Here is a 17,268-nt window from a genome sequence, read left to right as displayed (position 1 = left end):
TCTGTTTGTTCTTTCTCAGCATCCATGTAGGCTATGGAGCACTTATATGCTGGACATGCACTATAGACCCTCAATATTCCTTTGAATATATAAAAAACATGACTTCTGTGGCGTTGGATGCAAATCTTAGAAATTTATTGAACCCTGCATGTAAGTGCTGCTGTAATGAAAACAGTTTGCTTGTATTTTGTCTGTTTAGGAGATCTATTGAACCTACGATAACTGGAAGCAGGTTAAACCAGAATTGTGTAGTAGGAGGTTTAGTAGCATTTCAGCCATATGAGGTAAGCTGTATGAGGAGATATTATTATGTCATACATTAGCCTAATCTATTGTTATTATATTATTATTATTCACATGGTTTTTTACATTGTGGCCCAAAGATGGATGTTAGATTTTGTTTTTTTTATGTTTTTCCAAAAACTGCCATACAGAGACAACCATAAAATATTCGTTTTAGTGGTGGTTTTTTGTTAGTTTATGACTTTATAAAGGCCTGCAGCAGTATGCTCTGAGATTTTAACTTTATAACTAGCCAAGTCCCCGTGCACCATTACGGGGAGCAAATTTTTTCTGTTCAGAGTCCATTTGCAACAGTTCTGCAGCTTAAGCAGACAAGCTCGAAGGTCTTTCCAAATATATCAGATTGTGGAGTTTTTCATTTGGAAGATGGAAAATTATTCCCTAGACACTTCAGAACTCACTTCTAGGTAGATTTCCTCCGCAGGGAAAGTGACAGGATAGCGTAAATATTTTTTCTTCTCAAGTGCAGTCAATTCATTTGAATTATTCTGTACGTTCGTCTGATCTTCTTAACAGCATTAATTAATTAATTATCCATATTTAATTTCGTACTCAATTGAGTGGACTGCTTTGTAAAAGAAAAATGATCTGATCCTGAATAGGGGCCCTTCTATGTTTATACATTTACTAAATTCTAAACAGTGGGTTCTTTTCGCATTAGCTCTAACTTTACATCATTTTTAACTTTGCCCTGGAATGATGTTAATTAGATATACAACCTATATCGGATTTCTGAAATCATTGACCAAAGTGCAGGGCAGTTGTTGGTGCTCCACTGAAAGAAGGTAATATTTTCTTTGCCCTGGAGTCGGCAAATGGGCCGGATGAGATATTCACCATTTTCGGCGTCAGGGTTTGGTTTTTCATTAAAAAACCAGGACGGCCCCATCCCAATTAAAACCTTGTAATTATGTGTTTTCTTATTAAAAAAAAAAAGGAAGAAGAACACAAATACACATACACACACTTATCATTCCTTCTTTAGAATTAGGACAGTTGGAAGCTCGGGCAAATACCAAAGTGAAATTGAGATCCAATATAAGAGACCTCGCCAATTTGGCCAGTAGATTCCTTCCGACAGAAACAAGTTTGACATCGCAAACGGTGAATCTTTGAGAAGAAAAGAATCAGCTTGAATAATTAACCAGAAAACATTATGATATTGTCACAGGAAAACCTGTCTTCGTGCCATCTTCCCATGTGAGATAGAAATCGACCAGAAAGGAAACGGGAAGCTGTTAAAAGCTCCAAAAAAAAAAACGTAGTCGCGTTAAATCTAAAATTCCAAAATCCTTACCATTATAAAAGAGAAGATGGGAGAACTTCTATAATCAGAGAAATTCTAGAGCCTTGGGATCTTTGGAAAAATAACAAGAAAAGAACTCTTAGGAAACCCGTCCATCCCAAAACTCTTTATTTTTAGAAAAAATCTCTATTTTCAATCGTCCTCTTTCTCCTCTAATATATTAGAGATCATATCACGAGGCAAGTTCTAGCCAATATAATGCAAATGATAAAAGCATGGAAATGCTTGCTTAGCCTTGTCAAGTGCCTCACCTAAGATTATTTGACGAAGTAATACATCTGATCATATCATTCATCATGACTGCATGCACATGTTTATTATGGAAAGTTATGCATCAAGTCATCAGCTAGTCTTTGATCACCAAATGTCTTGAAAAATCTATCTAAAGCGTAGCATCTGAGATTAGATTTAAAACAGTGAAGAAGAATCAGCAATTTCCTGTACTAGTTTTTTTTGCCAACTAGACTCCTGCGACCCCTACATGAGAGGAAGGATGAGGGAGAACTACGATTCCTACATCCCTCCCTTCCAGCCCGGCTCGGTACGCATTAGAGAGAGAGAGAGGCCATCTGGTCTCACCTTCTCGCCGAGGAGGTTGTCGCCGCCTCGCCTATGAGGCCGTGACTCTATGAGAAGCTTGACTGCCGCCGGCGGCCGGCTGAGCGAGTCTGCGACTACGAGAATTCGAGAACGCCGAGAAGAGAACTAGAGAAGCAATGGGGAAGATGGGGTTTGGGACCGGCTTTGGGAACGGTTGCTGCCTGCGAACTCAGTGCGAAGGAAGAATAATGCTACTGTGCTGCGCTTACCAGCTTTACAGCGATCGGATTGGGATTTGGGACTTCTTTCCACGTCTCGTCATCTTGAAGGCTGAAGCGATTTCCCACAGGCAACAGCGAAGCAGGCAAGTAGCTTTCACGGCTTGTAGCCCTGCGGACGTCTTCTTTCCCACGTCTTGTACGCCGGAGCGGCGTAGCTTACTAGCTTTCACTGTAGCTCTACGGACTCCGGAGCCTTAGGCGACCGCCCGTCTCTTGCTTTCTCAAGTTTCGTGCTTTATTTTTTTTGAAATCATGACTCTGTTGCAATCTGTGGTTCTACTAGAAAAGCTTTTATCTCATCAATCATAAAATAAAAAAATTCCATGTATTCATCTTTAGGATACACAAGAAACAATCCAATTTAAGGATTCTTTACTTCTATCCTTGATCATTTTGAGGAGAAAAGAGAAAATTTTTGTATACCATGGACATATCGGATGACACAATGCATGCGGTCGCAGAATCCAATTTAAGGATTCTTACTTCTATCCTCAACTTTCTTGCCACCTCTGCTGCTCTAAGATGAACTGGTCTCTTGCTGCTGTCACTCTGCTCCACCCTACCCAGTTGATGACTTTGATAATTAATGACCGAGGGCAGCAGTCTGGCTTCTCATCATCAACCATTGATGATTCCTTTGTCTTCTTCAGACCTGCTTCCAATGCTGCCTCCAAGAAATCCATAAACCAGTTTTCAGCCTCGGTTTTATCTGCTTAGCCAATTTAATCAATCGAACAAGCTAGAATTTTGATCTTTGTTTACATCAGTAACCGCAGAACCAGGGCGTTTTCTAGCCAGGAATCTATTCTTGTTTACATCTAATCTTGAACTTTTACCAAGGTTTGCTTTCATTTTGTCAGGCATGAATGAATCCAATTTGGAAAATGCTTCTGCTCTTGCTTGAACATTAGCAAGCTCATATCGGCTAGTCAAGTTATCTACTATTTCATTCAATAAACAAATATTCCTCGTTGTTTAGTTTGTTGATGATGTGTTCTTTATCACTGGTCCAGCAGTGGAAGTTTGTATTGCCTCCATATTGTTCACTATGTTTGCAATCTCATTGTGAAAGGTTAGAAACTGATCGAAACAAACAGCTGGAGCATCTAGTCTTGCAGATGTGCTCAAGTCCGAAAACATCCTGCAAACAGTCAAGTACATAGATTATCTTACCTGAGACCTATGCAAGATCTTAATTCTTTTTGATTATGATATGCAAAGTATATAGATTATCTTACTTGAGAACCTGAACTAAAGTTTCTGTCGCGGAAGCATCTCTTAGTGCTTGAAGAGCTGTGTTTCTTGCTGCTGCACTCTGACGTATAGCCTCCTGACAGTTCATTATCAGCATATTTTCTCGTAGGTCCAATTAAAGAAATAGAAGTAGAAAATAAGATATCATACCTTTCCTAGTCACTGAGCTTTCCAGGTAATGTGAGAAAAATGGAGTTTTCTGGAGTACCTTGCAATTGGTGACGTTTGCTTGATTTACATTTTTCATCAAATGCATGAGAGGAGAATGCCCTTCTTACACTTTGAATACTGGGAGGGGCAGTAGTTGAGTTCTCTGTAAATAAAAGAATAAGCTAAAAAAAATAAGCAAATGGCAATCTGCATCATTTAGGGAACTTCCTTTTTCTGTATCTTAATTGTGCCTGGCAGAACATGAGGTTAAAATATCTCTTTGTTCTATCTTCATTCGAATCACCCTAGATGTTTTTATTCTTTTCATCTAACCCCCTCCTCCAATTATTTTTTCTTATATAAAAAAGGAAAAAATACAACCTACCCATGCCAGTTCCCCAGACCTTCTGATCAGGACACCATTGTACACAGAAAGCAAGGCAGATATCCATTGACATAATTAACAAATTATATGGTAAGAGACCCTATAAGAGGTGGTGTGTGAATTTCAAATGTAGAAATCTATGATGTTTAGTAAGTGCTAGTGCAAAGAGCATGGGCTGCTTTTTTCTTTTCTTTTCCTTTTTTGTTTTTGGTTGGGGGAGGGTGGTTGCTCAAATTTAACTGCTGCGAAGACATAGAATTGCTCAAAAAAAATAAAAAGTTTTAGTATTTCATTTGTAACATTCCTTTTCATGGATATATAAGTAGCAATGCATGTAATCTGAGCACATAGCCATTGATGAAGACAATCCAGTTTATGAGATAATTGATCCATGAATTGATCTTTAGATTAAATCAGCCATGTAAGGGTTTGCGACCTATCTTAGCACACCAAATTAAACAGAAGCCAATTGATATGTGCTTAGATTACAGTTTATAGAGTTCTCTTTACTTTTGGTGAAAAGGAGCTCAAGGATAAAATTTATATATGGATACAAAATTATGTAACTGAAACGTCTATTCTAGTTTTGGTAAAAGCATTCATGTTTGCCCAATTACTTAAACCAAGAGTTGTACTTCTTGTCAGACATTTGGATTATCTTTAGCAGATTGGTAAGCTCAGAGAATGACTTGCACATGATTTTTAGCTATTGCAAGTGACCTTTGTCTGGTAACTTTTTTCAATACTATAATAGGTGCTGGATAATATAAAACTACTAATTCAATAGATGAAAGGAAAGATGAGAAGGGTGCATACAGTGGAGGGAGTCCTTGGGATTCCAAGTCCTTCATTGCCCAAGCTTTTGTTCCTGCGAAATTTTGAAGTGATGCTGCTTTCCCTTATTTTAGTGGCAATTTCTCCCTTCCAATGTGTTATCTTAGACAGAATATTCCCAGTCCTTGGTGATCCAAAAGCCATCTCTGATGCTTCCTTGGGCAATCTCCCATTTATCAGTGGAGAAATCAGGCAAGTCTGTGTTCTTTCCTTGACTGGCTTTCTCTCTCCAAAATCCAACATGGCTGACTTCCCTAGCTTAGGTGAAGAAACACCATTCATTGGGATCATGTTCAGTCCCCATAAGCTTCTTCTACGAGGCGAAGCGACTGCACAATTAGTAAGAATTGTACCTAATCTTTCTCCATTCTCTATCATTGGCACAATAGGTTGCGGCCTGCCCACCAATGGGTGTCTTCCAGGCAATGGCCTTGCTCCCTTGACAACCGGAACAGGCAAGCCCGGCTCTAATCTATCTACATACATGAACTGCCCAAGCTGCATCTTGTTGCTAAGAACAAGGTCATTTTGTTCAAATGGTAGGCTAGCATACATAAAATAGGAAGAATCAGACACCTTAATGTAAAACCCACGCGTTGGCCAGAGATCCTTTTCATCGACATCTATTGGCAAGATGTCAGACACTTGCAAGAGCGCACTCCGGTGCTCGCCGATCGGTTTGGCAGCACCCACCTTCATGCCATCAAGGAGTTTCAGTAGAGTCCCCGGAGTCAATGTTGGCATCTTATCTTTAAAGTAAGGGGAAGCAACAGAGCAAAATGCCAAAGTACAAAGTGTAAGAAATTGGCCTGATTATATATTGAAATCTGTAATAATCATCAACATAAAATAGCTAATCCTCACAATTTAGCTGCGATAATGCAAATCTTAACTAAACTCCTATAAATTGTTCAATAAACATATGTCATCATGAAATATCACTAGAAAAGCAAATTGTTATATAAATTCTTGGTTAAAAGCGCGAGAGATAATTCAGAAAATTACAAGCAGTGTAAAGCAAGAATAGTGAATTCAGAGAAAACTTATGAAGAAATCCAACTCCAAATCTTTTAGAATACGAATCAGTTTTGTCAAGTCACATAAGAACATATCGCAAAAAGTATCATAGATGAAGACTCATCAAGAACATTTATCAAACAGGTGATGATAATACTGCTTTAACCCACAGAAAATGTAATTTTTAACCACCTATCAAGAATTCACCTAAAATTAGCTTTGCGTTAGCACGATCCAAGGGAAAATAGATTTCAGTAGAAAAACAACAGACAAAATCATCAGAAAATTAATGGGGACTCCTGTTTTCATTCATGTAAGAAAGAAGATCACATGCTTACGTAACCGAGCAATTAAATTATAGGAAACGAAAACCTTAAAAGTCCCATCTTTACCTCAAGAGCACAAAATTCTCGTATTCTGATCCAAAAGTAGATAAACCGAAGTCGGAAAATCGACCAACGAATCCCCTGACCTACGCCAAGATTAAGTAGCGATCAAGGAGGCAAAAAAATAAGAACATCAATCAAGGACCCAGAATACTATAAACAAAGGCCTCAGAATAATTGAATTTGTTCCAAAGTTTCGATCTTGGGCATCAGAAAAGATTGACACTAGCAAGAGTGGGACGGGAATGAAGAAAGAGATAACCAGTGGCGTTCATCGGAGGGATTCTGAGATGGTTGGGACTTGGAACGGTGTAGTCTCGTCCTTCGGATTCTTTGAATGGAAGGGCGAAATGGCCAAAAGACCCTCCTCCTGTTCCAGTAGAGAGGGAGAGGGGAGGCATTCCTGTCCGAGGGGGATGATTTACGTATTCTAACCAAATTTGTTGAGTAAAATAATGTCTAACCTATCCAATTTTCTTTCTTTTTTATTTTTTAATTATTTTTTTAATGTCGACCCTATCCAATTCATCGTGAGGGCCATGAATTGAGAAAAGCAATAATGAGTGTTGTCAAATTTTACTTGATAGCTGAGATCTTAGCCATGGGTGATGGGTTCATTACTTCAATTTTATGATGGAACAAGATATATGATCATCTGGATTGTAATAATAGATTCAAACATTTAGAACATAGTCCATGACAATATCCTCTCAGCATTTATATGGTGAACCTTCCACATTTACACTCCATAGAGAGAGAGATGCTTTTATTCACCATCTGAGGCAAGATACAACTGCTACTATTTACATTATCAACTGCAGCTGATCTTTCATGTGTGGTTTATCTCTCCGTTTGGATTACAACCTCGGTCGATAACAGCTGCTTCACTGTCTGATTCAGATATAAAACATTGATCCATGCTTACTAGAGTCGAACACATTCTATTTTCCTTTTTCTTTTAATTTTTTATTTTAAGGAGAAGGCTTAAATTGCATGATGTGGTTAAGTTCTTGAAAGGTATGCTCCATTCTTAAATTTAATGTGGCCCGCCACAAGGATGATGGATATGTAGTGTAAAATGGAAGGAAGCACTCATTCTCCATTTGTAATGTTTCCAAAGACCAAAGGGTAACATTAGAGACTCATGTTAATGATGAATAGGTCTTCTTTCTCCCACTTATCACCATATATCCATCATTAGAATGATATGAGATATCCTCTATATCTCTCTCTCTTGCACGCGCATGCTTTATGCATGCATATGTGCCCGTGTTTACATTTTGTGTTCATGTTTGGAGGAGGGATTAGATAGTGCCACGTTTAGATTTGTCTCCTCAATTTTTTTCTGGCCATTCCATTTAGATTAAAGTACTCATTGGTGGAATGCAAGAAAATATTTAGGAGATAAATCTAAAGTGGCCACATGTCAAGCATTCATTGGTGCCGATTAGCTATAGTAATAGCATATTCATGCATTATATAAGAGGTCAGAGGTTTGTTTCATCCCAGTTCTTATAGATAAGCTATTGAAAAAAAAGAGGCAAGCTTATGTCACTCGTTTTTGTTATTGTATCTTCCTTTTCCCTTTGTTTTACTAATAAAACCTTGCTTATGCTTATAACAAAGTTTAAAGACCAACAAGAGCCTCTTGGAGGGTCAAAGCTAAATCTTGAAGTTTCCTCCCATAAATTACCTGTTACTAATAACGAGTCTAACATATTTACAATCCTTTTTTTTAAAAAAAATACAAGTTGACACACTTTTCAAGTCTGTAGCATTTTTCCCCATTTTTTTGATTACATATCAATATGCATGACACTGAAAACCTGATTTACCCACTCATTTTTGGTTATGACTGGTGGGGTACGCGGAGAAGTACTCGTTCTTTAATATAGAGGGACGGTGATCCAAGATCTATTAAAAGAGCTGAAAAAGAGAGAGAAGAAATTAAGGAAAAGAAGGACTAAGCGTTAATTAACGCTAAGCGCTTAGCAAAAATTAGAGAAAAAAAAAAGCCGGACAGGGATGTGAAGAACCTTAAACTTACGCAGAGAAGTCCGCATTTTTTTCCTCCTCCCAAATTCTCCAAAGTCCTACAATACAGAGTGGCAATTCTCCATGAAACTTTGAAAGTAAGAATAATCAGAGAGTTTAGGCTTAAGCAAGTAATGATGCCAGCGTTCGATGTACAGTGCCCAGGAGGGAAGCAATCCACATCACGGCATTGACAGAATTGATACAAGAATTTTAGCTCGGCAAAGTAGAACCGGCACCCTCCTCAACTGCTTTCTATGCAAACGCTGATATTTCCTGCTTGTATATTTCTAAGGTTTTAGAAATGTCTACCTCCCTTGGCATGCATTTCTAAACTTGATCATGCAGCTATGCCCTTCTTGTGGAATCTATATTGGGAACCATTCAAAACCAATGATCCATACCAATCACTATGACCAGCATCATCGAAATCCTTCCTCACACTTGCTTCGTGGCGGTCGAAACATTTGGTAGCACTGCATGCAATTTGCTCTGCACAGTCCAAACCATTTGAATTCTAATCCTGCGTATTTTATTACGGAAATCACGATAAACAAAATAAACAAACATAAATGAGACTCACAGCATGGAGGCTTTGTTTGTCCAACATAAATGAAATCACTAAGTCTGCATGCATCGTTCCAGAAGCCTCAATCATTTTGTGAAAATTGCACCTATTTCTCTGTGTCTAAGAGACTCCCATTCTATCATGGTAGTCTGCTTTAACATATAACAAGTTGATGAAAAGTTGCCTAATGTTCGAATTATCGCATGATAATATACTGTCACAAACTCCTTTCCTCCTGCATGGAGTTCATACCCAACATATATTTTGAATGAAAGCTATGCTCCCTAGATAAATCTATATCCAGAATTAATGACCCCCTTCAAGGCCTTCCTCCACCCCTGCAACTCAGCAAGACAAAAGGCTTTGCTTAGGCACACCTTGGTCTCCATGCTTTTCTTTGGAATAACCAACCACCCTCAATCCTTGGGCAGTTTATGGATACTCTCACCAGTGGCCCCGGGAAAGATCTTACATTGGAGGTCCTATACTTCGATGGTATATTATTTTCTCAGAACCAAGCAGTAAGTTATGGATACCAAGTGAATGAAGAACAGAAAATCCATGTCTTGAACATGCTATCTTATCCTTTTTCTGATAATCTCCAAATATATTTTTTTAGAATGTACTGAAACGGTTTAACTTTCAGAAAATTATGAAATATATACTTCTTAAATACATTTCTTTCTGCGGTAGGAACATTTAATTTTACAAAATCTCTACAAACATAATATTTATAAATCCTGCCATCTTATTATAACTTTTAAAGTAAAAAAAACATATGAACAGTTCATCAACTTTTTGGTTTTTCCTAAGGTTCTCCTAGGTATTCTGCAGTTCTGATGTGAGTAATGGAATAGCATGCCTCAAAATGCATAGGGAAACTCACTGAAACACAATTCATAGAGAAACCTCCCTCAAATGCACTAAACATAAGCAGTACCAGCATGCATAATGTCATAAATCCCTAAAAAGATTCAGAACTAAATAACCGAAAAATCAACTTGACTAAGATTATCATCAAAATTTATAGGCCGGCCATATTGCTGATCTTCTCAAGTTTAGAGATACATAACATCAGAAAAGTATTAAAGTGAACTCGACTTAGCTCTTGCATGAAACGATGAAAAGTTTTGGCCAAAAACCACTCAGAAATTGGCCATTGAAACGCCAGTGGGGTTCTCTAATATTTGAAGGAAATACTTTTTGAAACAAGAAGGTAACTGAATATGCTCTGAAACAGCAGAATGTCCCTGCTTTTTTTCCCAGTTCATCTGTCCTGCTATAGAGGCGTTGCAAATCCTACAGCATGCCACCAAAATCAAGGATAAGGTTAGTGGAAATTTCAGCCAGTATTTAAGAATTAAAGACGCACAACAGAGTAATATTTGGTTGGCAGATGGTTCACAATGATAAAATTGTAAAAGGAGAGCATAAAAACACTTCTGCATGATTTGACAACCAACCAATTGAAGCATTGTGTTATTCTGAGCAAGTAAATTAACAGTGAAGGTAATGCACCATCAATTGCATAAATTAAACACAGAAAGATGACAGCTTTGCCCTTGAAATATTAAGGAATTGGTCGAGATGAAAAAGGAAGCAGATGGTGATTGTAGTAGCCAATGAGTTATGATGCGAGTTAAGATACCAGGAAAAAGATAATAACTCCAGTTAAAGCCAAAAAATGATTCAAAGAAATGGTCGGAGAAGGCATGACAAGCTCACCAATTGTCAAGAGTCCTTCCACTAATGTTCCTTAACCAAATTATAGTTAAAGGGTTACTAGAGCTGGAAAAAGACTGAATATTCCTTGGAGTGCGCTGAAGTTAGAGATCAGGGACAGTTTTTTTTTTTTTTTTTTCGCTGAGCCTCCCCCCTCTCTTTTCTCTGTGCCTCCCTCCTCTCATATTTCTTAGCCACCTCACAACCTCGCATCTTTCCCCTTCCCCCTTCCCCTCCCTCCCTCATTTTTAAGGGTGACAATAGTCTAAAATGGAAAGCCTTAGGCAAACTAATATCATTGGAGGAATAAATCCAGGAATATTTCGTCCAGGTGTGGTTAGGTAACCCAAGGGGCTTGTATGCCAAAAATTGGTAGGATGGCGGAGATTAATATGCAAATATGAAAGATTGTACAGACTAACATGCAAAAAATCCTGAAAAAAAAATCTCCAACAGAAAAATTGTTGAGGCAAAACATCAAAAAAAGTCCTTTCTGTTGTGAAAATAACTTTCCTCCTCTTTTCTTCACAAATATTTGCTTAATTAAAATTGTGGAATCTACCAGAAACGAAGACACTACTCAAGATGATAAATAAAAATGGTTCCTAGATTAACAATAGTTATCTCAAATATTATATGCTCACCAATCACTGAAATTAGGAAAACAGTAGCATCTATATTATTATTGAAGTAATAACCATAATGGGAAAAGAAATATCAGCACCTAGACCTAGTCTATTAAAGATGTGTATTCATTTACTGATGTGACAAAATGATGTCCAACACAATATTACAAGAAACAAGGTTATCAATCCTTTCTGTAGTGAATATGAATTTTCTCTTGTTTACCATCAGTGGGATTTGTTAAAGAAAAAAAATGTATTTTGACAGAAACAAAGAGTATATAACTGCAACTATGGCTGTTTGACCAAAATCATGAAATGAGAGAATACTAGCAACATGGAGCAATTTTACATTTTGATTTGTAAAATACCTTTTTGTTGCATAAATTTTATTTGACCTATTAGCTAGGCAAAATCATCCATAAAGAAAACACTAGCATCACATGAAGCACTAGCGCATTTTGACTTAACAGATGATTGCCTCAAAGCTACGGCACAAAAAAAAATGTCGCTACCATGTGTAATTGAGGCAAGATCAATGTTTTGAAATTTGTTAATTCCCTAGGTAGAGTTTTGGTTTTCGGATAGTTTTGGCCAAAAAAGTCAGAATAAAATTCAAAAAAAAAATTTAAAAAAAGATTAAGGTAAGTTAATTTCATTTTACTCTTGAATTTTTAGCTATCTAGGATCAGAATTCATATAGTTTGAATGATCAAGGGCCATCCTTCTAAACACTTCATCTATTCAATAGTATCACATTAAAATACATGCGCCTAAAAATTATTAGATATAAATGGAATAGAAGATAGACTTTTGCAAGACCCTTTTCCATTTTCCAATAATTCCAAGGGGAGACAATGAAGAGAATATTTAGAGGCTTCTCAGATAAAAATTTGGAATTCCACTCATTCTTGAGCATGGTATTGATGGAACCCATGCCCCTTAGAGCATGATTGATGAGTCACAAGAAATAAAGTGATGTGGTATCTCCTTTAGGTATAACTATGACACAAGTTTGTCCAATACCAGACTCCATTATAATGTCAAAGCATTGGATACTTCAAGTGCCCTAACCATAAAAGTTATATCAACCTCCTTTAATCAAATATATTAACATTTTTATTGTTTTAGGAACTGATATATAAAAATTGGGGAAGTAAAATCCTATGTAGACATGAAATAACATAATTACTGCTGTATTAGATCAGCAAGATAGATTGGAAATTGTCAATGTATAATATAAGTAAGAACTTTTTTGAATATAATTTGTTCAAAACCTACTCATAATCAGATTAGCAGGATGTTTAGAGAACAGAGAGGCATTATATTTTGCAAGTCCTACCACAAAGGAAAAAGAACCAGTAGTTTCGGCTGGTTTTGATCAAAACCATTGAAACCAGTCGAAACTAGCCAAGACCGCTAAAACTCACAAACTAGTCAATTTCATGTCAGTCTTAGCCAAAACCGATCGATTTTGGACAAGACTTAACACCTTAGGCAACAAACATTACATTCACGCCTAGAATATTTGATGGAAATCAATGTAACGTGACAATGATAATGGGTAGAAAAGAAAATACCTACTAAGTAGAAAGGTTGCCAGTTAGAGGCGCAAGTTGTCTTATCTACTGGCTTATCTTATTTCGTGTAACCAGACCTTATACAACAATTGCACCTACCACATCACATGTTCTAAATTGTCTTGTTTAATGATCAAATAACAACAAATTATCTACTTTTGAATTCCTTAAGGGGACAGATCATGCGAACAAATCCATCTGGTGCGGAGGATCATGGTTAAGAGGGATTCACGTTCTTGCTGGAAAAAAAAAGTTGAAATCCTATGCAAAAGGTGGGACAGGCAGGTAAGGCTCAAAAGAGAACTTTTGCACATAGATATGAAATCAAAATCAATAATATTCACAAAAAGATTATTCCACGGTTAGCAAGGGTGGGGGAAAATGACAAAGAAAAAGAAAGATGCAAGTACATGCTATTAGAAGCGATTTGCAAGACACAAAGAAAAAGAAACTCCCACTTCAGCAAATGACTGTTTAGATATGGTATCAAAGCCAATGGTGTTTGTTGAACGATTAATTACATGTAGCAGAAGCAGGTAAAAGAAGAAGGGAAAGAATTGTAGGATGCAGCTATTGGAAGTTATCAAGTCTCTGGTGGCAGATATATTCACCATTCGGATTCTTTCAATCAAAGCATATTCAGATTCATGTCAGGAATGGTGCAAGCATGGTATGGAAGGATCTTTTGATCAAGAAAAAAATCCCCAACCTTTTTCAATATTAGAATATTAATGTGTTTGCTACAAAGTCTCATACAAACAATATTGTTTTAAAATGGAACATATTAGGAAAGAACTCATGCAGTTGAGGAAAGAATTTACTATTGTAATTCATTCACCATATATCCTTGTACAATTTTGTATGCCTAAGCTGAAGTTTGCCCAGGATTGCAAGAAATTCTGCCACTCATGCATATTGGAAGAGTTGTCGGTTTGTCGTAAAGCTAAAGCTCCAGGCAACCATAGTCCTCTAACTTAGGGCCACAGTTGAAACACCTAAATTTACTGCATTAGAGTTGTTTAAATTGGACCATTCCAAGCAAAAGTATAAATCAAGTAAAACCTTCATAGAAAGCGAAAGCTGTACCGGCATTTGGATATCATATATACCGCTAAAATCAAGTAAATCTATACACTACATTTCACACAATTGATTCTACAGAACCCAAAGTGCAAAATGCAGGAATGCGAGGAACAACAAGGAATTACCTTCTGAGAGCCATGCCCAGTTTCCAGGCTTAAAGACAGCATTGAAGTGAGCAGTGCAGAAGCAGTAATGCTGTGCAGTGGCATCAAAGACTGCGCACAACCCCAACTCCACCGGAAGCCTATAAATACCAACAGAGAAAGTAAGTAAAATCCATAATGGATATTGAAAGTGTCTCGGGATGATATTATATGATGAAAGAAGCGTAACAGAAAGAAATTCAATAAAAAGATAGCAGAACCTCATTTCTTAGGAATACAAACAGGCCATGAAATACACAAAGAATGGCCATCCCCCTTTAATTGATAGAGATAATAAAAGTCTGAAATCAGAAGCTACTATTTACTTTACAGTAAGAATGATTATAAGAAGAAGGGCGACGGGTTTGATACCAAAGGCTCGTAAACCGAACCACATATAACAAGTTTACCACGTAATAGAAGTAGATAGTCGTGGAGAAAATGGAAATATTAAATGGGAAAACAGGAAGAAAAATAAGTATCAACGGGACAAGGAACGAACACATAAAAAATCAAATAAAGGAACAACATTCAAGAAAAAGAACTAGTGGAAGCATAAAGTTTTAAGCAAAAACGAAATTTTTCTCATGAATATCTAAGAACAACAATTATTACGGAAAGAAAAAGGAACGAACTGCAAAAAAAAAATCGAATAAAGGAACAGCACTCAAGAACAAAACCATGAATCCAACAACAAAAAGGAAGGCACCCCACAAAAGAAGCATAGATACAAATAAAAAAAATAACCTTTTACAGATTTCTCGTGGAAAAAACAACATTTTAAACCGCAAAAAGGAAAGAAACCAATAGGAAGAAGAAGGAAAAGAATAAAGACAAAAAAAAAAAAGCCGGGGAAGATGCGGGGAATACCTGGCAATCGCTAAGGGAAGCCTGCGGCGAGAGAAGCGAGCAAAGGCCGAAGCCGGAGAAGAAGAGGGTGACCTATTGAAACCGGTGAAGAGGCCCCGGAGAAGAAGAGCGGAAGGTCAGAAGAGTTCTTCGTGCACCGCCCATGGCGGGCCATTGTTTCGCCCTCACCTTCGAGTACTCCCTTCGGAAACCCTTGCCCTTGAGCCCCGTTACGCTAGTCCGTGGGGGAGCAAATTATCCAAAATAACCCGCTCGATGGAGACGACTCCTTGGCAATGATATGATGGGATTAATACCGCAAGAACAGTTTAGTTTGAGGTATCCCTAGAGAGCAGTATACAGGACTTTTGAAGACAGGCCCTAGGGCACGAGCAAAAACTTCGTAGCTGGGCTCCAACCTCCTAGGCCGGTTGGACTTGGGCTTCTCTATACTTTTCACTAGGTAAATGTAAGAGCTATGTCTAAAGTTTTCTTAATTTTTAAAACTTGTATTTGTTAGTTCTGACGGTTAAGTTATATGTGATTAGATCCGGGCCAGGGGTCTAAACGGGCCGTGCCTGGCCCGGCCCGCTCAGCAGAAAACCGAAGCCCGGCCCGGCCCCAGGCCCGTCGATTGGCGGGCCGGGCCCGGCACGGTACGAGACGGGCCGTGCCTGGCACGGCCCGTCTCGGGCGCAAACGGCCGTGCCTGGCACGGCCCGTCTGGAGAGGGGGGGAGAAAATAGCCGTTTCCAACGGCTATTTTTGGGATTTTTCCAAAAAATGCCCCTCCCAACAGTCCAAAAACAGCTAAATTGAGGGGTATTTTGGGCTAAATTGAGGGGTATTTTGGGTATTTTAATGGAGACAGGCACGGCCCGGGCCCGGTTCAGGCCCATAAGGGCCTGAACCGGGCCTGGCTCGCGGGCCGTGCCCGGCCCAGGCCCTTATGGGCCGTGCCGGGCTGGCCCGCGGGCCGTGCCGTGCTTGGCCCGCGGGCCAAGAAGCGGGCCGTGCCAGCCCAGGCCCTAATGGGCCATGCCGGGCTCGGCCCGCGGGCCAGAAAACCGTGACCCAGCACGGCCCCCTTGAATGGGCCGTGCCTGGCACGGCCCGGTACTGTAGCAAGCGGGCCGTGCCAGGCACGACCCGCTTCGTGCCGGGCCGTGCTGGGCCATGGGCGGCCCGGCCCAGTGCCCAAGTCTATATGTGATCAAGTCGGGTATGCTTAGCTCCCTATCGGGTTGATTGGAAGCAAGTTGGCTCTTCTGAGGTGCACCGAGAATATATACTAATGTACCATGCAATATTAACTTTTGACCCAATAGATTGATTTTGATGAGTACAAAATATTTGAGTATGATACTAATGATTTTGTGAAGTAGTCAATTTATTTTATAGGCAGTTCAGTGAGTTTGAAAGGTCAGAGAAACATGAAAAAGCTTAAAAAAATAAATCTCAAACTTGGAGAAGTATTTGAAGTGTTTCGAAAGCTTTTGTAGTGGACGAGTCGACTCCAAAACCCCAAGAGTCGACCCCAGAAAGCCACTAGTCAAAAACATCAGACAACCATTTTCAGACACTTTAAGAGTCAAGCTCAAGACGTCAAGAGCCGACCCCAGGATTTCACGAGCCGGCCTCAGCACTTCAGGAGCTAGCTTCTCTACGCGTGACAGCTTTAATGGCTAGTTTTTTGCGAGCATAAAAAATACACAACAGCTTCCAATTGCTATTTTCTTCTCTCCAACAGCTAAAAACGGCTCTCCAAGAACTTTTTAAGCTATAATGCTTACCAATTGAATTGGAGAAGAAGATGGATTAAGAATATTGAGTGGATAAGGTAAAGGAAAAGAAATATAAGTGAACACTACTTTTTAAGCTTCAACTTGAAGATCAATCTAAGAAGTGATCATTTAAAGCCTCCTCAAACATTAGAGTGAGCTTCCAAATATCCATAGAGAGAGCTTCAACTACCAATCATTGAATTCCATCACAAGATCAAGAACAAACAAGAAAGGAAAACAAAAAAAGCTGAACTCTGCTCACTCAGATCTCAATTTTCAGAGCAATCAAACTTGAGCTTCAACAGTATCAATCCAACCTTTGTAGAGGTTATTGTGTATGTATTTTTCCATCATTGTTTAGTAAATATTAGAAAATCTCGTGTGGGATTTTGGTGTAGTTGACACCGTGAAAATCAGTAGGCTTGT

At 38.6% G+C, this 17,268-nt stretch overlaps 1 protein-coding gene and 1 long non-coding RNA gene across 4 annotated transcripts; both read right to left on the bottom strand.

Moving 5' to 3' along the window:
- Positions 1 to 3,167: 3,167 nt before the first annotated feature.
- LOC120107121 lies at positions 3,168 to 3,995 on the bottom strand. Of its 2 annotated transcripts, XR_005509059.1 has the most exons (3): positions 3,835 to 3,995; positions 3,669 to 3,760; positions 3,168 to 3,571 (listed from the first exon to the last, which is right to left on the bottom strand). It is a non-coding gene; the product is annotated as an uncharacterized LOC120107121 (long non-coding RNA). The 2 variants fall into 2 exon arrangements; XR_005509058.1 differs by lacking the exon at positions 3,835 to 3,995 and having other exon boundaries at positions 3,669 to 3,828.
- Positions 3,996 to 4,431: 436 nt separating this feature from the next.
- Positions 4,432 to 6,614, bottom strand: LOC120107120. 2 transcript variants are annotated; one of them, XM_039120289.1, is made up of 3 exons: positions 6,463 to 6,614; positions 5,407 to 5,802; positions 4,432 to 5,307 (listed from the first exon to the last, which is right to left on the bottom strand). In XM_039120289.1, exons 2-3 carry the CDS (start codon positions 5,795 to 5,797, stop codon positions 5,000 to 5,002), a joined length of 699 nt encoding a protein of 232 aa, XP_038976217.1. In that variant the 5' UTR covers positions 5,798 to 5,802; positions 6,463 to 6,614; the 3' UTR covers positions 4,432 to 4,999. The 2 variants fall into 2 exon arrangements, with proteins under 2 accessions (XP_038976217.1, XP_038976216.1); XM_039120288.1 differs by having other exon boundaries at positions 4,432 to 5,802.
- Between the last annotated feature and the right edge of the window lie 10,654 nt (positions 6,615 to 17,268).

The sequence above is a fragment of the Phoenix dactylifera genome, unplaced genomic scaffold (genome assembly GCF_009389715.1).
Source record: "Phoenix dactylifera cultivar Barhee BC4 unplaced genomic scaffold, palm_55x_up_171113_PBpolish2nd_filt_p 000771F, whole genome shotgun sequence".
NCBI lineage: Eukaryota > Viridiplantae > Streptophyta > Magnoliopsida > Arecales > Arecaceae > Phoenix > Phoenix dactylifera.
The sequence above is the reverse complement of the archived record's forward strand: the minus strand, read 5'-3'. Positions and strand labels throughout refer to the sequence as shown.

Coding starts and splice junctions, on each gene's coding strand:
- LOC120107120 (XM_039120288.1), bottom strand. CDS start 5,797: ATGCCAACATTGACTCCGGGGACTCTACTGAAACTCCTTGATGGCATG.